General features: G+C 43.9%; 1 protein-coding gene across 3 annotated transcripts in view; it reads right to left on the bottom strand.

The window, feature by feature from the left end:
• celsr3 (cadherin, EGF LAG seven-pass G-type receptor 3) overlaps positions 1–21,846 on the bottom strand; it is a 136,098-nt gene extending 114,252 nt beyond the window's left edge. For all 3 annotated transcript variants that reach the window (XM_026153787.2, XM_026153789.2, XM_026153788.2), the window contains exon 1: positions 15,549–21,846. In XM_026153787.2, the coding sequence (XP_026009572.2) occupies positions 15,549–21,156 (5,608 nt within the window). In that variant the 5' untranslated portion in view covers positions 21,157–21,846. The remainder of the gene's footprint in view (positions 1–15,548) is intronic.
• Positions 21,847–22,080: the final 234 nt, after the last annotated feature.

The following is a 22,080-nucleotide window of genomic DNA, read 5'->3' as shown; positions in this document are numbered from 1 at the left end:
AAACTGCTCTTTCAGGAAGTGAGGACGTGGCAGATTTTTCTCTTTCCCCAAAAACTTTTGTTAACAAGAAGCACTCCAAGAGCACAATCCTCAACCAAGGAGTGGAATAGCATTGTGGGGGTTTTTTTTCAACATATTTTAAGAAGTTTGAAGTGAAAAAAATCCATTTGGAAATGCAGACTTTTATTTTTTCTGTTAAAGCCTATTGACAGAATTTTAAGTACAGTTTTTTAAGTAGCATTCATTTCATTGTTTAGTATTATCTTTTTAAATGTTAAAATAGTAATAAACACCAAGTAACATTATGTTTAAAATCCCCATTTATCATTCCCTATATTCCTATATGTTGTCAGTACAAACGATGGCAGTGAGAAACATCAGATTAATCTACTGACCTTGAAGGAGTGGTCAGAGGTCAAATGTGACATCATATTTTAAATCCTTATATGGTACTTTGTATATGTAGACAATACACATCACACTTGTAAGAATCATAGTTTCTAGGTTAAATGGGTTTTGGTCCATTTTCGACCAATAAATCATCAATCACGTTGACCCTGAAGACTTTGGTGTAAACCAAATTTTAACGGATTGTTAAGATGACCCCACTCTACAACCTTATGAAGTTTAAACAGAATTCATTTAAAACTTCTCGAGATCACGCGTTCAAAGACATGAAATGATGACATGCACACGCAAATGCATATGCTATGAAAAACACAACTTCCTGGCACAGGTAATAAAAAGGCAGAGGCAAAAGTAAAACAAATGTACAAACATTCTCTACAAAACAGATGTCTAATTTGAACAAAAAAGGAGAATACATGTGACCGTTCATCTGATTATTTGACCTTTTTTCCACAGCTGCTTCATGCCCTTTTATTATTGATCATATTGATGGGGAACCTGTGAGATTGCACCACAAAGACTTGACAGAAGTCTCGATTGATTTGTTTGATTTTTTTTTTCATACTGCTATGTGTTTAATAGTCATATCGTGTTAGCCTCCTGCAAACTGTATTCTCAAATGTTTTCTGACAGGAAAAAACAAAACAATTTCATCTGCCAGACACGCTGAATATTTTCACTGCCTCCTAGGAACCTCCTTCATTGGCCCACTGGGGACAACAGTGGCATTCAAACAGGAACATCTGACAACTGAACAAATCATTTAACAGTCTCAAATGAAACAGTCAATAGTACCACTGCCTGTTTGTCTTGAAGGTTTTAGCATCAACCCCCCAGCAGACAATGCAGTGCGCTAAACCTGGCAGACACACATAAATGTACACAGAAAACATCTTCATTTGGCTCTTCTCGTTACTTTAAATAATCTGAGTAGCATGCACTTAGCACGAGGCTCTTCACGCATCGCTCTACACAGACATACTGAGCTTGAAAAGAGCAGCAATTCAGCATGCACAACTGTTATGACCAATTACGACAGCAAACCGTGCCCGTGTGCTGACAGAGTAGGTCGTTTCACTAATCACCTCCTTCTGTAAGGTCAGCTCTATACAGGTACGTGACCTGGCATCCTAACTCGAGTTTGGCTAAAAGTTGCAACTAATAAATGAGTGAGAAATCTGGGCTGTTTGAGTCAAATGAGTCTTGAGTCAAAGAATATTTCTGCCACGTCTGAATTCTTGACTTCACCTCAAGTCTGACTTCTACAACTAAAGGAATCTATTGATGTTGAGTTCAATTTAAGATAGAAAGAAAGTGTAAACAGACACAACCCGCTGTGTGAAAGTAACAGTTTATCAAACGTGACCACAAGTGACTTCCTCCCACAACTCTAAGACGTCAGGCATCATAACTCTGCGACCCTGATGTGTAATTTTGAACTGATCCTCTTTGTGTCTTCCACTTGGTTACGGAGCAGGATTTGTTGGTGAGAGAGTAAAGGTAATCTTCCCCTGTAAGCCAGGAAGTCATAACTAATGCATCACCATGTCTTCACGCCACAGCACTTTAGCTCACATAGAAACAATGAAACATTTATAGTCTCCAAACTGAAAACGCCACAAATGGAGGGTTATTTTGGCATCTTTCGGACCATGGGAAAACAAAGCATTTTGTAAATAACAACTTGGAGATGTGTTTGCAAGCTCTCATGGCTCCTTTGGGCTTTGAGCCAACGTTTTCCCCTTTCGTGTGTCTGCACTTCAAAGAGGGTGGAGAGTTTGGGGATGGCGTGCATAAAGGCTCTAAGAATAAACACACTGATCAGAAATCATCAGTGTGGTCCCATGGATTCCTGAACATGAACACACCGTGAAAGAGAGGCTGGTCTCCGATCGGTGCTCTGGTTCTAAGATGCTTTGTGGGTCCCCAGCGTTTCAAAGGGTTGAAGGGGTTCAGTGCTATCTCACTGCACCAGGTAGCCTGACTAATAGCACACTCAAAGGATCTTGAATGTCAGAGCATCCTAAGCTCGCTTCCTGGAAATCCGGACGGAAATAGTCTGCAAAGTAGCGTACAATTGAAACCCACAGCTGAAGTTAAAAAACAGTCCTAGAAGCATTTTCAAAAGCTGCCATACTTGGAAGAAGGATAGGCAACAAAGCAGAGCCCAGGCATTTTCCTTGAAGAGGACAGTCACATCACCAAAAGTTTGGAGATACTGCTCGGATGGACTTCATTATTTTTTTTAAAAAAAGATCACAAAACGCGCAGGTGTTTTGAAAAGCAAATGGAAATATCAGTGACATACTTTTGTAGTTTTATAGTGGGACGTTAAGTGTTTTGGAGGGCTGCCTTGGTGATCCTGTGGAAGTCGATAGGAATATAAAATATAAAAGTGAAGAAATGGGAATATTATAGTTTATATAAGTATGTGGCATAAGGGATGATCTGATATCGTCGTGTTGGTGTTGTTCCTGGAAAAACATTTACTATGTTGTTCCAGGATCAACATTGCAAATGACCAATCACATTGTTGTGACGTTATTCTTTGGCGCGCCAAGCCATTCATGCATTTATGAAATTCCAATGTTGCAAGGACAATATCAATTCTGCTTAGCGTTTATTAAAGGGTTAGGGTCAGGGTCCGTTGATCGGCGGACAGAGGCGGTTTCTCGCAGCTTAAGTACAGTTTTTTGTTTTACGGCGGTTTTTCCCGAAGTCGCAAAAGTATGACGTCACAACATTCTGATTGGTCACTTGCAATGTTGATCCTGGAACAACATTTACTATGTTGATCTGGGAACAACACCAACACGACAATATCAGATCGTGCATATATAAGTATGTATAACAGACTGCACTGAGTTAGTATGTGGAGACAGGGCACTGTGCAAAAGTCTGGTAATTTTTTAACATGGTCTTGAGCAATACTGTAGTTCTACAGGCTTGCTGGAGGTTTTTCAAAGGTATTCTTCGGCTGCTTTTGTTTGAAATGAGAATTCCTCAAAAAATTTGAGGAATCCAGCAAACATGTGACGCAGCACCTGAGAGCTCCAGGACCTGAGCATCTGGCCCTTCTGGTGATCCTTTTACCGTTCACTGAAGCCTCATCAAATGATCTCAGTGGAAGATTGTCAATCAAGAAGCTGAGGTATGCCAAATCAGACAAGACTAACCACATACGGGTCTTATAGAGTGATGAATTTGGTTTATATTGTTGCCAATACGCATGGAAGACAAGAGAGTGATGCAACACTGAGTGTCTACAGGCATGTGTAAAACACAGTGGATGATCTCTCATCGTTTGCTGATGCATTTCAGCCAGTGGTGTTGGAGATCTTGTCAAAATTGATGGAATAATTAAAACAGAAAGGTATCATCAGGTTTTTATCCAAATGCAATATAATGGGAAAGTGTTTGACCGAAAACAGCTTCATTTTTCATAATGACAATGATCCCAAACACAGTAAAAGAATACCAAAACACACAAAAGAACTCTATCAGTCATGGATTGGTCTCCAAGAGCTTGGACCTCAACATTATTAAAGCGGTGTCTGATCATCTTGACAGAAAACAGAACAAAAGGCAGAAACATCCAAAGAAGAGTTCTGACTTTCATGCACATTTCAATAAGTCACTGCATCTGATACCCATATATTAAAAAAGTGAGGGGCAGCTTGAGACCTTTGCACAGTACTGTAGTGTAATATTTATTTTGTTGATGCTTTTAGTCACTGGATATTAGACCACATGTCTTAAAGAACTTGAACGTGCTGTTAAAGTAAACTGTTCTTTTGTATTTAGACTACCGGTATATGATTCATGTCTCTTGCATTCAGAATCGTCGCATTGCCGCTGATGGAGAAAACACCCATTAAGTTACATAAGCATATAGTGACTTAAGTTAATGTCTTACAGATGGACACTCAATATTTATTTTAAAAGGCGGCATTTGAATGGAGGATTGTGGCGTACGTATATGCAGACATAAATAAATTTTTCTCTTTATTTTCATTGTGGCTATGTGTGCAAACGCTGACACTGGCAAGGTTAGTCGTTCAAATCCGCGCACGGTTAATTCATTCACACATGGCATTACCACTGCCATTGTTAAGTGTCTGGCTCAAACTGTATGCACTCCCAATACTGTAAATGGAGTTGAGATTAAAAGAAAAAACCCAAAAGGGGAGATATATTACAGCAACCATGCAACACCCAAAACACTCAAATTGGATTTCCACTGAACAAAAGCCATATGCCACATCTCCGAAACGCTAAATGCTGTCATGGTGCCTTCAGCCCATTACTTCACAGCCCATGTATTCACAACCACAAGGGTTTAAATCCCATTTCACACTGTGTTGTCACATCCCTCTGTTTGCCCTTTTTTCCTCTCTCTCCTCCACGTTCACCCTCCTCAGAAAGCCTTAACAAAATACAAGGGCAGACTGAAATTTCGAAACGCTAAGTAACAAAAAAATTGTGTGGACTTTTTAAGCTGCGTAAGATGCCCTCAGGTCAGGAAAATAAATAGGCGCGGTAGCTGCTGAACAAATGGTGCCCTTTTCGAACACACATAAATTCTCTGAAGTTGCTACCAGAGCGCGGGAAAGAACGTCTGAAGCACAGTCACCTAAATGTAATGACTCGCCTCCCAGGGCGCGCGCGAGAGTACAGACGGGCAAAGTGGCGCTCGCACACAAATAAAACAGTAAATAGAGAGGGAGCCCGTATATTAATGCTGATAAAATAATACAGGCGTGAAAAACAGGATGTATGCATCATTACCAATCACATGCACGCAGGCGTTGGCTTGACAGCTGATTTCTGCACTCTGTTTCTTTGTTAAAGCCTTTCCGCCCCTGAGGTCTGGGCACTCATTATTTTCAGTGTAAAGTGGAACACAGCTTGAAAAAAACACGCACAAACACACGAGCTCACGCAGCACCATCAGCAGCATGATGGGTTAAACCGCCCTTTAACAACAGAAGCTCTAATCCTTTACATTCAACCAGATACACATGCACGTCTCGCTTTTTAGCCCATATCACATTTGTACATCCCCTCATGCTTATTGTACTTATAAAGAAATCCGCAGTGACCTCGGTGACATGCAGACGGGACATTGGTTAGCAGCTGTTTGTAGCAGCAGCCATCGTCCTCCATCCTGCAGATTTATCCCACATCTTTTTCAGCTCTTTCTCGCAGATGTGCAACAAACAGAAAGGTTATGTTTGAGTGGGAATAAGTGAAGGGTGTAAAAAAGAGCTTTGTGGGTACTGCCCGGTGCAGCTTTTATGTTAAATAATTTGCTGTTTTTGGAACGTAGCATTATGGCTGCACAGTTGCTGTCCTATTAAAGTCAGCTCCTGAGGTTGGGTGTGTCTGTTGGAGCTTTTCATTGCTCTTATCACTGTTAGGACCGTCTGTCAGCTGAGAAGATCCCAAATTTAAATTTTCCAAACAATTGCTCCTGTGGGGCGGTGTAATAGTGCAGCAGTAATGGTCCACTCAGCACAGTAGGGGCAGCAATAAGGACAACTGTGACGCTTACTTATGTACGCCAATCATTGAAACACATGTAGAGAGAATGCTCACTAATGCTTTAAATTATAATTACTGGTACTCGGCTTTTAACGTAAAGAGAAAAGGTAGTGGAAACTATGCTCTCAGTAGAAGACCCTGTGATTGCTTCAACTTCAACATCATGTAGTGTTCATATCAGCGCTTTTTGTTGGCTTTTTTGTGCAGTTTTTTCCAAATAATTCTGCAAGTCAACATCCACCCCCACCTCCAGATGGAGAAACAGATAGGAGCTTAACCAGCAAAATGCAAATGAAAAATGCTCCAGGTGTAGGTACTTATCTAGTTAGCATAAGGGTTAGTTGCATGCAATAATAAACCCCCAAGTTATGGACATCTGTTCTGAATTAAACCAAATTTATATGTATAACTTCATCTTTTCAAATTCTATTTCAGAGATTTGTTATGATTCAATATGGGCCACAAAAATACACATATAAGCATTACATAACACAATTTTCTAGTAGATAATGGAATAAATATGTATGAGAAATACATTAAAGACAAGTTCCATATGGTAAGATTGAAATCAAATTAAGAAAAAAAATCAAATGTGTCTGTGTCTATTTATTAGTCCAATTGCACCATGTGTCATGTCTTTTCTCGTTACTGCAGCGTCAATCAGAAGAGAAAAGCTGAAAACAGAAAAGCGTAAATTATACAGTCAAAATGTAATCCTAAATTATGGCATGGAAGACAATCCATGCCAAATAAACCTCTGTGGGTTGGTGTGACATATACCCGGACCAAATCCAAATTAATGCAGGGATAATTAGAGCCAACCCAAAACGCAGCCAACCTGAACATGCCCAAAGAATTAGAGAACGCAGTGACAACTAACTACCAATTAAAACCCTGTTTACAAGATCAGCATTATGTGTCATATCCTTGTGATTCACAATTCTTTCGCTAATAATTCAGGGATACAATTACGGAGCACCATGTGATCAAAGCTGATCACCCGAGTACCAATTAATAACAAACGTGTTCGTATGAGGTCAAATTTGAAACGCCATCATAAGTATATTTCAGTTCAGTTCATGTGCAGTGGGGGGAAAATTATTTGATCCCCCACTGCAACAAATTTGTTAGTTTGCTCACATCCAAAGAAATGAACAGTCTCTAGACAGAATATCATCCAAAAATCCAGAGAAAACACATTATATAAAAGTTATAAATTAATTGAGTCATTGAGTGAAATATGTATTTGATCCCCTACAACCCAGTCAGAATTCTGGCACAGATGAGCTCTTGTGTTTGGGGGAAGACAAATTCTGCGTATTTCCTACAGAACGCCATCCCAACAGTCAAGCATGGAGGTGAAAACATTATGCTGAAGGTACAGCATAAATTGAGGGGCCAGTTTAACATAAAATGTTGGACAGGAACCTCCTTTCCTCATGCAGAACACTGAAGTGTTGCAGATGGGTCTCTCAGCATGACAATGACTTAAAACATACAGCCAGAGGAGTGTCTATACAGACTTAAAGTTGACGGCTGGCAGCAAAGAAACCTGAAGGAATCAGAGATTTCTGTAAAGAGGAGTGGACCAAAATCCCTCCTAAGATGTGCACAAATCTGATGAGCAACTATCTTACCACTGTGCTCACTAGCAAGGGTTTCTCCACCAAGTGCTAAGTCATGTTTGGCTTGGAGATCAAATGCTTATTTTAGTCAATGACATCCAAATCAATTCATAACTTTTGTGTAATGTTAACTATTTGGTCCCTCTCCATTAAAATGAAATGAGCATAAAAATAAGAGACTGCAAACTTACAGATTCACCAGGAGATCAACTAATTATTTCCCCCACTATAAAAAGTGACAGCAATCCCGAGCTGTCCCAAAGGTGGTACAAACAGCCTGCTACATCCTTTTTAAATCCAACTCTGCATCTCGAGAGGCTGGGTTACTGTCCAGCTTCTCCCCTTGCAGTGATCTTGTTTGTTTACAATAATCCTGTTAGAGTCGTAAACCTAATGCGGTAATGATTTATTGATGAGTCAACGCTAAACATAGCACCGAAATTCTAGCATGTTCCAGTTTGTGCTTTCTCATCCTCCTTTAGCCCCAGATGAGCATAAATAGGTCATAAAAAAGCCCTGCTGTTTATGAAATCTTATGATTCCTCTTGCCATTCAGTACTTGGCTCCTTCATGCCTCAAAGGTTAGGAGACTTGAAGTTTCGCGATGAACTTCTAATGAGTTTTATGTTTCTTCTTCAGCGAAAAGGAATCGTTACAAGCATTCAAAGAAAAAACTTGTGGAGGACTGGGTGCTCAAGATGTTTTGGAGAAATTGGCTGCATGTCAAGATTCGATTTTTGCTCCTCCATTATAAAAGGTTAATCTACACCAGTTTCAGCCTTAAAATTGTGTTATTTCAAGCTCTTTTCTGGACAGATATTGACAGATAAGAACTATGTGTCTCCAGTATAAGAAGGTATCTTAATAGGTATCTTAATAAATCTGGGACTCCCCACCAATTGACCTTAGAAGCTTCTCAGATGAGAGGTGAAACATCTTCAAGCAACTTAAAGAAGTTCAGATGCTTTTCTTTGCAAGCTCCTTTGACTACGATGACCTGGATGACTGAGAACCTTCACAGACGTATCTTAATAAGACGTTTTTAAGTGGACAGGTTTTCATGTTAGGCTGCTCAGAATGAGTGTAGGTGCCAAAAAAAGGTGTAAAAAGCAGATTTCAGGAACAGAGGAGTCCCAGAGCAGCTGCAAGTCTTTCAACGGGGAGCATGAATTTGTAATGCTCTCAACTCCGTAAAAATGTCTGTCAGAATATTCTTTCATGTCCTCGGAAATCCTCCTGTGCATAATGCTGCCTTGTTTATCGCTGTTTTGTAGCAGTTATTCTGCCACTCAAACCACACTCTTAGCAGAGAGAGAAAGATATGTATCAAGTGGACTTCATTCATAAAGGGCAGATCCCAGGTGGAAACCTGTAGAGCTGCATGACTGCAAAGTAACCTGACATTTAAAATATCCTTCACTGCAAATCCTGCAAATATGAAAGCTTGGGGAACAGACACAGCTGCAATTCATTAATCTGTTTATTTGCATAAAATAGCTAATATCCACCACTAAATGTCTCTGACGTTCACTGAGCGAAAAGCCACTGCATGAAATCAGACGAATGCTCATAAACAAACACTGGTCTTACGTCAAAACAAGTCACCACCTGTATTTCCCAATATCTGCAATTGTGACATAATTAAGAGCTGAGCAAAGCTTAAAAACATACTGATATGAAACATGGGACAGAAACTGGCCAGTATGAAAACCTGTCCAGATTACAGGTTTAATGTCATGATTACATGACACTAATTACCCACCGGAGAAACCTGCCATCTGGCTCTGCATCGCCCTGAGAAGAAAGTATGTGACACTCCACAGTCTTATGCTCGGACTGAGACATTTAGAGGACATCTAATGGACTTTAATGGGTTGGTGGAAGTTTTTTCTAAAGTGCTACATTGTGGTTAGCTATGTACTGTATGTGTAGCACAGTGTGGATGGTAAATGGGCTTTTGTACATGTCATGGACTCATGATGATATGGGTTTGAGCCCATTTTGTACACGCTCATGCTCCGTGTGTGTCTTGCGAGTAATGTGTATGGTTTAGCAAAAAACATCAGCATAGCTTCCCATGATCGGATAACCACGGCAGGAGGTAATAAAGCTGATTTTACGCTACATAATGACTCATTTAGATGACATGATCCAAATATGTCTGAAGGCAAACTTCAGGGTTAAACACTTGGAGGACACCCAGTGTTCCCAGTCTATAAAACTGATGTTTGCACATCTTTGGCTCTTCTGCCGTGCTTCTTTATGGTTCTGTCTTTTCATTCTCCCTATGATACACACACACACACAATTTCAATCTAATGCAGGTGCTGCACAACAGATTTTTCTGATCTTCAAGCTTTATTTTTTGGCTGCGTTTGATAAACAGCGTGCCTCCTCCTTTAGTCATGGCCCTTCTGAGCCAGGTTGTGACACTAGAAAGCTTTGCTCCAAGGCATACTCGTGAGTCAGTCAATCTCATAGAAGAAGATATTTATTACTTCGATTCCTGGAAGACACATAAAAGTGACCGAAATAGTTGTGTGCAGAATTAAAAAGAAGAAGAAGAAGAATGGCAGTAGTTGTGTAGTGAGCTGTAAATGTAATCTAAATATAAAACACTATGAAATAATGTCATGCCATTGAAAACTACTTAAACAATAATTTTGTTCATCAGCACAATTTGGGTATTTTCCTCTAAAAGACCTGCTACATGTGGAATAGAAAAAATAGAAAAGGCAAAAAAATAAAATAAATAGGAACAGAAGAACAGATTTCAACCATGACATCAACAATAGTGATGAAATATGAATGATGTAGACTCCATTTTTGTTTTACCTCAGGGGTTATAACACTGTGTAAAAACACATTATAATATAGTAAAAAATAAACATTAAAATGCATATGCTCTGGGGCATTTAGATTTCTCAGCAGACCTCCATGTAAATGTGCCTGACACGTGAAACATCAGTGTACTCATCTGTGAGATTATAGTTAACATCAGTGCAGTGACCTATGTACAGTAAGTGAATTCACTGTGCACTGACCTCTGTGTACGCTTGCTATACTGTACTTTATATGATACATGTTTATTCACCACGCCATATGCACCACAAAATAAATTAAACTCGTGTATGTATGTTTACGTTGATGTAATCGAATTTGGGTTTGGTTTGTTAGTTGCTAACGCATGCATTACAAAGCTCCAGGGTAAAATCAGTTTAGTGGAAGTTCCTATACATTCACAAAGCCACTTCATTAGGTACAACTGCTTTAATGCTCATTTATGCAAAAATCAGCCAATCACGTGGCAGCTACACAGTGCATTTAAGGATATAGACATGGTCGGGATAACCTGCTAAAGTTCAAACCACGCATCAGAACGAGGAAGAAAAGTGATTTAAGTGACTCTGAACATGACGTGGTTGTTGGTGACAGACGGGCTGGACTGAGTATTTCAGAAACTGCTGATCAGCTGGGATTTTCCTCCACAGACATCTCTAACATTCACAGAGAGTCATCTGACTAAGAGGGAACATCCAGGGAGCGGTGGTTCTTTGGAATAAAATGCCTTGTTGCTGCCAGAGGTCAGAGAAGAACTGCTACAAACTGATAAGAAGGCAACCACTACTCAAATATCCGCTCACCACAACCAAGGTTTGCAGAAGAGCATCTCTGAACCCAGCACAGCAAACCTTGAAGCAGATGTGCTACAGCAGCTGAAGACCACACTGGCAGCAACCTCTATCGACTTAGAACAGATAATGCCTGATTTTATGAATCTTGATTTCTTCTACAACATTCACATCACAATCACAATTTTGTGTAAACAACATGAAAGCACGGATACTTCCATCCTTGTTTTAAAAGTGCAGGCTGGTGGTGTAATGGTGTTGGGGATATTTTCTTGGCACACTTTGAGCTCCTTTGTACTACATGACTGTTGTTTAAAGGCCAACAACATATTCTTGACCTGAGTATCCAGTGTACAACACATCGGGTCATGAAGCTCAAATCATCTCAAACTTGTTGAAAGCATGCAACAAAAAACTATAAAGCAGTATTGATCTAACTGATGAAGTCGCCAGTGCACGTGTGTCTTCCATGTACCACAATCACAGTAAATGTCATACGAGTATGTCAGTGCTCCAACTATCCACAACACAAACTGCCCCAGCTCACAACATCTGTGCAGTCAATACATCACTATCAATACATCCTTAATTTCTAAAGTGAATCTAAAGTGTATACAATGTGTATACAGTGACAAATATGCCAATAATTATCACTAACTCCTTTTTTTGTTTTTGTTTTGTTTTTTTTGCTTTACAGTCTCATTTGGGTTATTGTTTAGCTTTCACGGTGCAAGTAGTATATAATTTAGTAATTTCAGCATTAACTTGTAAAATAGCAAAACCCTGAAATTGAAGCAGTAAAATAGAATTTAGCCATCATTCATTTTATGAAGTATCAGAGGTTTTACTTTATTCAACAAACTCCTTCAAACATGATGACGCCATGGTGTCTTTGTCTCAGACTGGAGTTTGCTGTTCCAGTGAAGCTCTGGTGTGCCATCAAAACTGCTACACACATTCACTACTGGGAGTTTGCCAGTACAAGCACAGTCTCTGCTGCTGGCTACAGGAGCAGTTGGGGGGTGGGGGTTACTTTGCTCAAGGGCACCTTGAACTGATCCTGTTGGGGTGCCAAACAGTGCTATTGCTGCCACAACCAGCTGACCCTAAAGCCAGTTTTATGCATGTGTGTTCGTGTGTCCTTAAACTGTTGTCAGCACGCGCATGAATGGTGTGTTTAATCTCTACGAACACAAGAATTACCCAGAGAACCGACAGACTGAGACAAACTGTCAAAGACAGCATGAGAGTGAAATGGAAAAGGAAGACAAAGACAGCGAGGAAAGAAAGTATGGATGAGTGAGGAAGTAAGAAAGCAAGACGGGCAGAGAGAGGAGAGACGTCCCAGAACTCTGGCGTACATAGATATTATTCATTGAGAAGATATGAATACACCCTCAAGTGCAATGCTTTGAGCCACCTGAGAGTACACACACGTACTTATGAACACAGAAGCACACAGAAGTGCTGTACACACGCAAATAATGCGCAAGCATGAGTAGGAAGAAAAGCTGTTGAAGCACAGACATAAACTACACTCGCACACGCCTGCTGATAGTATACAACACATTCAGTACATGCAAAGCCACGCACCAGGAGAGGGAGGAGGGAAAGAGGAAAACTGAAAAGAGGAGAAATGAAGTGAAGAGCAGAGCTGAAAGGGTTTCACCATGGAAGAGGAACAGCCCATGAGAGTTAGGTGAGGAATGCCAGGAGGGAAACTGAAGAGGAGGAGAGGATAACACATGAGTGAATATGGAATAAGGGAAAGGAGGGAAACAGAAAAGAAGAAGAAAAGAGAGGACGAAGGGAAAGAAAGAGGGAGAAACTGAGTAAGGAAAGCCACAAAAATGGACAGAAGAATTATTACAAAGGATGAAAATGAAGAATTCATTCATCCACCCAAAGATGGGTAGAATAAAAGGAGAAGGAGAAGAAAGCGGTGGGTAGAGGAGGGACGGGCAGTCACAGATAACACACAGCACACAATGAAAGTGACAGCTTTGCTCCGAGCTTGACTCTGGCTGACTGTTGTTTCATTATAATCTCATAACTGTCAAATCCTGGAGCAATGGAGAGAGGGGAGAGAGGAACGAGGAGAGAGGGCAAAGCATGCTCATCGTGAGAGAAACACAGTGAGAAAATTGGAAATGAATCCATAAGTCTGGTTCAAGCGAGCTGAGCGCACACTGTGAGACACCAATGGAGACAAGGGTGAATGCACACAAATATACAAACATACATGCAGTTGTGACACACACACACTCAGCGGTTTTGCTTGTTGCCAGACTTCTTCACTTACTCACCGTTGCTCCTCTTTAATCGCAAGTTAGTTCATTTGTTAAAAACGCGCAAATTCATATTAATTCCTTTGTTCACTTGCACTTTTGCTCACACTCCAGCTCATTTACTCAGTGACTTATTTATTGACCCAATCGGCCTTTTTTAATGATTTTTCTTTTTAATCTTCAGTTTAAATTGAGTGTGACAGTAAATCCCCAGCCCCAGGGGCGGACTGAGATAGCAATTCAGCCCAGGACCTCATCCTAGGACATTATGTCTATCCTACATTAAAAGAGCAGTTATTATGATCATATGTAAGTTAAGAACGTAATATTGGGTTTTAAATTTCAAATATTGTGAATTATGAGTTTTGTTGTTACAATATTAAACATGGCCAAAGTCATAAATACTGTGGTCAGTGTGTGTACAAGCTGAAGCTTCAGACTGCTCCAAATGCTCTGGCTCAGATCGTTTCTTCTAGTCTTGGACCTGTATGATGTCACTGAGAACAGATATCCTTAATATAGTTATCTCACGCCCACAGCTCTACTATGAGTGACTCATTCACTCAGCCATGTTCATCCCTTCACTTCCTCCATCACTTATTTCTTGATTGTTTGCTTTAATTTACTCATTCCTCTTACTTCCTTCTTTGCTCAATGGATCCCTCACTCGCTCATCCAAAATGACATCAAGTGGAATATGTATAAACCGTGATCATTGCTGGTATCAGAACAGTGTAAATAGGGTAGGAGGTCACACACAGTCCCCAGCCAGCATTCATCTACTAATGTTTTGTGACAGAATACAAACACAGCACTATCCAGGTCCTTAAAACAACAATGCTGCACTCGTTTCTTTTCCTCTTCCCTTTCTTTGTGTTCAAAAGGCTTTGATCATTAACATCAGTATCTTTACTGCCTCCCTAAAAGGGCTTTATTCTTTTATCCCGAAGCTAAGAGAGAAATACACACAAACAATCAACAAAGTGTGAAAAAAATATCTTAAAATATTAATTTAAGAAAAATACAAAACAAAACAGGAATTCAGTTTAATCTCGTTCTTCAGCGCATCTCACGGCTGCGTGATGAACAAGTTATGCTGAGAAGCTGACGGAGGCTGATCCTGTGGCATATGTCATCAGGAGAGACAGCACATTTGCGAAGCAGTAAGACAATTTAATGGGATATCAGGGATATCTGACTCTTCCTGTCAGAGTCATGCACGCTCTCGATTCCCGGCTCGATAGATTTTTAATTGTGCAAAATTGCTATGGCAACTTGGACTGCACTTAGCCTGGATCCTGCCAATCAAACTGTGTTTGCAGTGCTGTGATATTGATCTCTGCTTATAACTACACGCAGTTCCCATTCTACCAAGAAAAATGCCTAAAACAAAACGCCAGTTTTACGCCAAACGCTAACAACAGTCTGGAAAAATGGCAACCATGGTGACTGATACAAAAATTAGATATGACATCACATTAAAGATTATCCTCAGCAGCCCATCTTTGAAAGTTTTCACTGCTCAGTTGTGTTTTCGTTTCCACAGAAAGTCCCCATTACACAGAAAACATGTCTTTCTCACTACACTTTGAAAATGTGTTAGGCCAACATCAGTCTGTTATCTCGCATTCTATCAGGTAAATGTAACCTGAATAACAGCTCGATTTCGATCAATATTTCTCTTTTATCTGTCTATACTACTCTTTTTTGGCTTTGTCTCCAGTAAATCATTGTGTCAGCATGGCATACATGCACATGGGATGGGTTTCAGACTTAAAAATACTTTTTAAAACATGTATCTTTGATAAGGACAAAAGAAAGACGCAAAAGGAAAAGGTAGAAGTAATGCAAAGAGCTCAGCCAAGTGGCATGCAGCCTTGTCATCCCACTTTCTCACTCACTTACAAACCTGTGGCGTTGGACTCCTTATCGTCACAATATTTTTTACACTGAATAAAGCTGCAGAGCAACCTAAACTGACTGCAAACACACACTCACACACATGCACCCTCCCTCCCTTCTCTCACTTTTTTCCCTTCATGGTCTCTTACCCGTGACGGAGATCAGCATGGGAGCCACCAGCGGCCTGTTGTTATCCAGTTTTCGGCTCAGTCGGATCTCTCCGCTGGTGTGATTCAGGAGCAGCAGGTGAAGCTCATTCCCCCTTTCGATGGTGTAGTACAGTCTGTCTGACACGTCAGGATCGTGGGCAGGTACCCTCCCTATTACCCCGGTGGGGAAACTGTTGGACCGATTGGACACAAAGTTGTTGAAAATGATTTGAAAGTCTTGTAGAGTTGGCCTGTTGTCGTTCTGGTCCATTAATCGGATTCGGACAGTAGCACGGCTGACTAAAGGTGCTGACGTGGCCTGGACCACAATGACATACTCGTTGCGTGTCTCATAGTCAAGATCAATGAGTGACGTGAGCTCTCCTGAAAAGATGTCCATCTGGAAGATCTCTGGGATGTTGCCCTCTACAATTTGGTACATGATCTGAGCATTGGCACCCTCATCAGGGTCGGTGGCTGTTATCTGTGCCACCACAGAACCCACAGCACTGTTTTCTTTTACTAAAACCTCAAAGTCATCAGCGGGGAATACAGGGGCGTTGTCATTCACATCGAGGACTGTCACCTGGATGTGGACAGGAGTTTGCTGAGAGGGTACACCGCGATCAACAGCGTAAGCAGTGAGCTCATAGAATGGCACGTTCTCGCGATCCAAACGTCTGCTATTTCGGACGATCCCAGATTTTGGTTCAATGGTAAAGTCTCCACCCCCATCCTCACCGTTTTGGAAGGTGTATTGAACACGACCGTTGGCGTGTGCATCCCGATCAGTGGCTGAGATTTGGAGAATACTGGTGTAGGAAGGGGCATCTTCACTCACTGTTCCCTGATACCTGGGACTGAGGAACTGAGGAGCGTTGTCATTGACATCATTAACATTCACCTCAACGTATGTCGTGTCGGATTTCTGCGGTATGCCGTTGTCTTTGGCTGTTATAGCCAACGTGTAGGTCATCTGGTCTTCATAGTCAAGCTCTGCCTGGAGTGTTATGGCTCCTGTTGCTGGGTCGATGCGAAATTGCGGGATATTGTCCTCGAGGAAGTACGTGATTCGAGCATTCTCGCCAACATCGTCGTCTGTGGCACTGATCACGACTATGGTGCTTCCAGGTGGCTGGTCCTCGTTCACACTAACAGAGTAATGGGCGCTTTGGAAAACAGGGCGGTGTGTGTTGGCGTCTGTGATGTTGACGTGCACCTGACAGGTGTCATGGAGGGTTCTGTCTGAGGCAGTGACAGTGAGAACGTAGCGCCGCTCCTGTTTGTAGTCCAGTGGGAGAGCTAGAGAGAGAAGCCCACCCCCTCCCGCCGTGCTGATAGCAAAGCGGTTTCTGGTGTTTCCTCCTGTTATCTGGTAGGTCACGGCACTGTTGACGTCACGATCGACAGCTGTGACAGTCACTACGCTGGTGCCAACCACTGCGTCCTCGTTCAGTCTGACATAGTACTCCTTTTGGAGGAACTCAGGGCGGTTGTCATTAACATCCATCACTGTTATAGTCACACTGGCTGTAGCGGAAAGAGGGGGCATGCCATAATCCCTGGCCTCCACACCAAAAAAGTAGTGCTCCACAGATTCTCTATCAAGAATAGACTTTACGGTGACCCAGCCTGTTGCGGCATTGATAACAAATGGGGTGTCAGAGCTTGTGCCAGTTAGCCTGTACTCCAGACGAGCATTGTCACCAGAATCTGTATCAATGGCCTGGATGTGGAGGATTGAACTACCAATCGGAGCGCTCTCAAGCACTGATGCCTGAAATGGTGTGGAGACAAAGATGGGCGGATTGTCGTTGACGTCTGTCACTTGGACGCTGACAATCCCAGTGTTGTTAGAAAGAGGTGGCCGCCCGTTGTCCTGTGCACGAACGCGGAGCGTGTACTCTCGTTCGGCCTCATAGTCTAGTGGTGCCACCACCTGGATCTCACCAGTGACGCTGTCAATGGAAAACTGCCCACGGCTGTTGCCACTGATGATGTTGTAGTGAACAACAGCATTACTATCTTTGTCCCGGTCTGTGGCGCTGACACGGAGAATTTCAGAATGAGGCCTGACATTCTCCTTCACTGCCACCACATAGCGTTTCTCACTGAACTGTGGCACATTGTCATTTTCATCCAGCACGGTGATGAAAACTTTAACGGTAGCAGAGCGGGGCCCCGGATCTTTCCCCTGGTCGCTGGCTTCCACCTGCAGGGTGTAGTGTTCATTCGTTTCCCGGTCCACTGACCCACGGGTTGTAATGAGGCCAGAGCGAGGGTCAATCTCAAAGGCCGCCCGTGCCATTGTAGCTGAATCACCAACAAACCGGTAACGAATATTTGCATTGGATGGGGAGTCTGAATCAGTCGCTCTCAGCTGTAGTATGGGATAGCCTTCCTCCACATTCTCCCTAATCGTCTCCCTGTACTCTGACTGCTCAAATATAGGAGAGTGATCATTCCGGTCTGAAACAGTGATGGACACCATTGTGGTGCCAGAGAGGCGAGGGGAGCCATGATCAGTCGCTGTGACCCGGAAGTAATGTAGGTCCATATGCTCTCGGTCAAGAATCTGAGTGGAGGTGATGAGGCCGGTGTCTGGGTGAATGTGGAAGTAGTCGGATGATCGACTGTTCATCAACGGAGCCATTGTGTAGCTCAGCCTGCCTGCATCTCCTCCATCTGGGTCTGAGGCGGACATGATGATCACTGATGTGCCAGGCGGCTGGTTTTCAGCCACATGTACTTGGTAGGTGTACTGGGAGAAATGGGGATGCCTATTGGCTGCACGTTTCGAGCGAGACCATGGCATGAAAATCTTTCTCTCAGTCTCTCCCTGTGAGGTATCATCATCTGCTACGATTATCAGTCGTTCCAGGCTCCTCTCTCCCCTTGAACTGTGCTTTTTCTTTTCCTTCCCCTCCACCTCCCCTCTGCCTCCTCCCTGGTGGCTTTCATCCCCCTGGCTTTCTTTCTTCCCTATTTTGCTATCTGGCTGTGTGATGGTGGTGCTACTGCCCCTGTCCTGACCCTTCTCTCCCTTTGCCTCATTCTCCTCTGCCTGGCTTGCCTTTGTTATTCTCCTTCCCCTCTCCCACTCCTCCTCCTCTGCCCCTGTTTCTCTCCCTCCCATCAGCCGCGCCTCTCTCTGGCCCTCCCCCACCTGTAATTTTCCTCCCCAAACAGAGGCAACAGCAACAGCGGACCCCTCAAAGCCCTCTTCCTCCCTCTGCCTTTCTCCTTTATCTCCCATCTGCCGCCCCGTTGCCTGTCTGACACCTTCGGGCTCTAGTGGCACTTGCTTACCGGGTTTTAATTGCATATGTGCACCGTCCTCGCGCGCGGTAGCTGAGCAGTCAGTGGAAATGCTACCAGAGCATCCTGGGTGAGCCATCGCTCTCTGTGCGCTTTCCCACTGCGTTTGACCAGGCCACAGCGAATTTTCTATTTCAGACTCATATCTATTTCCCCCGCCGCCTCTCTCCTCTTCCTCATTATTATTATTATTATTATTATTATTATTATTATTATTATTAGTGTTGGACTTGCTCCACAAAAACACGCGCTCAGCGTCTGGAGGAGCTGTCCGTCGTGCTGAAAGCTCCTCTACACGGGGGGAGTGTAGCGAACGCGCAGACCATGTGGTCAGGTTAACTGCCGAGACGAGCGACAGGTACTCTGCTGCAGGCTGCACTGCTGCTTCAGAGTGACTGGGAGATGTAGCGGGAAACTTAGCAGGCGAGGAAAAGCCTGAGTCACCGGCAGACTGTGTCTCTGAAGTTGCTCTCACTTTTCCAGCAGACAGACTGAGCGCTGTGACTCGTCTCCCACTTTCCCAGCTCTCGTCTGTTTCTGTTTGAGTGGGCGCTGTTTCAGTAACTTCAGAGCCAGAGTATTCAGAGTATTTTGACGCGTTTTGGGGGACTGTGGTTTTGTTGGATGGGGACTGCTGGCAGGGCGTCTCTGAAATAATGCTGCTGAGGGCAATTTGGATGAGGCGCTTCCTCGGAGCTATGCCTCCCTCGGGTGTCGTAAATTCAGCTAAATATCCACCCCCCATTTCTTCTCTGTCTAAACAACCAGAGCCACCACTGGGACCCACCCTGTCCGCCCTGCTCTCTCTCCGGGTTTGACTGCTCTGCCCCTCGGTTCCTGGTGCTGATTTCCCCCGCTGAAGCTCATTATCAGTACTACACGAGAGCTTCAGTATCAGAAAAGCCAAACCATTATCCGGATAATTAGATAAATGAATGTGTTTGCTGCTGTGGCTCATCCCTCCCCCTCTCCCATCATTTACCTCTCTTTCCTTCCTTTCATGAATAACTCTGGCACGCTTAGACCTTGCTTCACAGAGAGGAGGTAACCAACAACCTAGATTGCTAATCTCCTCCAGCGCGCTACACCTGTATGCTTCCCTCCCCTCATCTCCCCCACCTCTCGGCCCTCCTCCATTCTCTCTAATGCACCCCGTCAAACTGCTATCGTCACCCCTCTCCCTGCTTCTGTTGGGATCGATAACATTATGCCAGCCCAAATGAGAACAATTACCAGCCCTCCTGTTCACGCTGACTGAGCCATCCCAGCGCTTCGCCTTGTTGCCGTTCCTGTAAACTAGCTGTTGCTGAATGTTGTGAAAATTACACACGCAATCCAATTGAGATGCCCGGACACAGTCTGGATTGTTGGTAAAAGTAGGTTTGAATGTGTTTGAAGCATCAGCTTGGGGTGAAATGTATCCAGAAAGAGAATGAATGCAGTGAGAGAAACCAGCTGGGACGAGGCCAGGTGAGGGAGTGCTGGCCACGGAGAGGGGTGGTTTGTAGGGGCACGGCCAGTGTGTCGGGGAGCACCATGCAGCAAGCAGTCTCTTCACCTCAGGAGCCCTCTCCCTCACCTCTCCCCCTCTCCTCCCTCCACTTCCGGGTGCCCCGTTCAGGCCAGAGGCGTGCACAAAGGCTCCGGCGGCACCACGTTTGGCGAGGTGTGGTCGCGACGCCGGCCACCGTTGCGCGCACGCTCTAGTCCTTTGTACTGCCCGTTTTTTACCGTTTTGAACCAGCGAGGGGGTGGAAACAGGTGAAGTGGGAGGTGAAACAACGCCCTTTCTGCCCAGCCTTCCTCTTTCCACTCTCTCTCCTCCACCGACGCCATCGGAGTTCAACCTGCTCCTAATACCGGGGTGGAGTTGGAGAGTAGGTGGTGATGGAGCCGGAGGGCGGTCTGCAGTCTTCCAAAACGTCCCGACTCCTTTCGGTCCTTCTTTCCGCCTCCCCTTCGCTCCATAGCGCAGATATCCTCTCAGCGTCTCTCCCGCGCGCTGCACTCCCGAGCATCCCTCTCTCTGTATCCGCTCCACGGTCCACCTGCTTGGGCGTAGATTCCAGCTGCCCCTCGGCGACTCCCTTGCCTCCTCGCACTGGTGTTGCTGTTGCTGCTGGCTCACTTTACCGGCGTCTCGATAGCAGAGGCCCGGGATCCATCTGTTGGAAACTCCTCCTGTATTCACCGTCCCCGGGGTGAAGGCGAACAAAGGGCCGAGGAGAAGCAGGTGGAGTGCCAGAGATGAGAGCAGGAGCGGGGTAAAGCCCGGTAGCGGTGCAGCCATTTAGTCTTCTCCTTTCTCTGTGTCTCCCCTCCTTTCTCCCTCTTCCACCTCTGCCTATTCTCTCTTTCTCTCTCACGAGTGTGCCTTCCCTTCTCCCCCGTTACTTCTCTCTGTCCTTCGTTCCGGCTATGTGGCCAGTTCCAGGACCGCCAGCACCGCCCGACACCTTCCCCCAGGCTCCCCCGTCTCTCTGTCGGCCTGGAGAGTTGGCATCTACCCGCTGTGGTCCGTGGAGCTGGAGGTCTGAGCGTTAGGAGCGGCGCGGCAGCAGCATCTCTCCTCCCGTTCATTCACATCCAACATGGCTCACACACTCACACCGACTGACTGACTGACTGACTGGCTCACACACTAGCCTTCAGAGTGTGTGTGTGAGTCCGCATGTATGTGTGTGCGCGCTCCTCTAGCAGTGGCTGTGGCAAGCTACTATCCACCCATCCACACACACTCACACAATCACGCTCTCCTCCTCTCTCCTTTTCCACCCCTCCCCCTATTGCTTGCATCTCTATAGCCCCTCTCTCTCTCTCTCTGATAATGGTTGGCTCCGGTGCGCAGGGCTGTTACACAGCACCCGCGGCGGTCGCCATGTCCACAACTGGAATATGAGCTAGAAAAAAACCCTTATCTTACACAATCTCGCCGTCATCGCCGTATCAGCTGCCGTACTGTCGTCCTAACACATTTTCCCCCAGGTCTGTCACCTTTCACCTTCTAGGACTTCAGCAATGAAGTCCTAGAAATTAGACTTTGAATTTATTTCATTTTTCATGCTAAAAAAGAGAAATTTATACGAGCAGTTTTGGATGGATTATAGAAGAAAAAGTAATTTTTAGAAACTTTACTGCAAGGGGAAAGACTGTTCAGTCTAGTCCTTCTGTAAGAAATCATTTTGCTTCATTGATATATTCGGGATGTTTCATT

The sequence above is a fragment of the Astatotilapia calliptera genome, chromosome 20 (genome assembly GCF_964374335.1).
Source record: "Astatotilapia calliptera chromosome 20, fAstCal68.1, whole genome shotgun sequence".
NCBI lineage: Eukaryota > Metazoa > Chordata > Actinopteri > Cichliformes > Cichlidae > Astatotilapia > Astatotilapia calliptera.
Note: the sequence above shows the minus strand (reverse complement) of the source record. Positions and strands in the feature narration are given on the sequence as shown.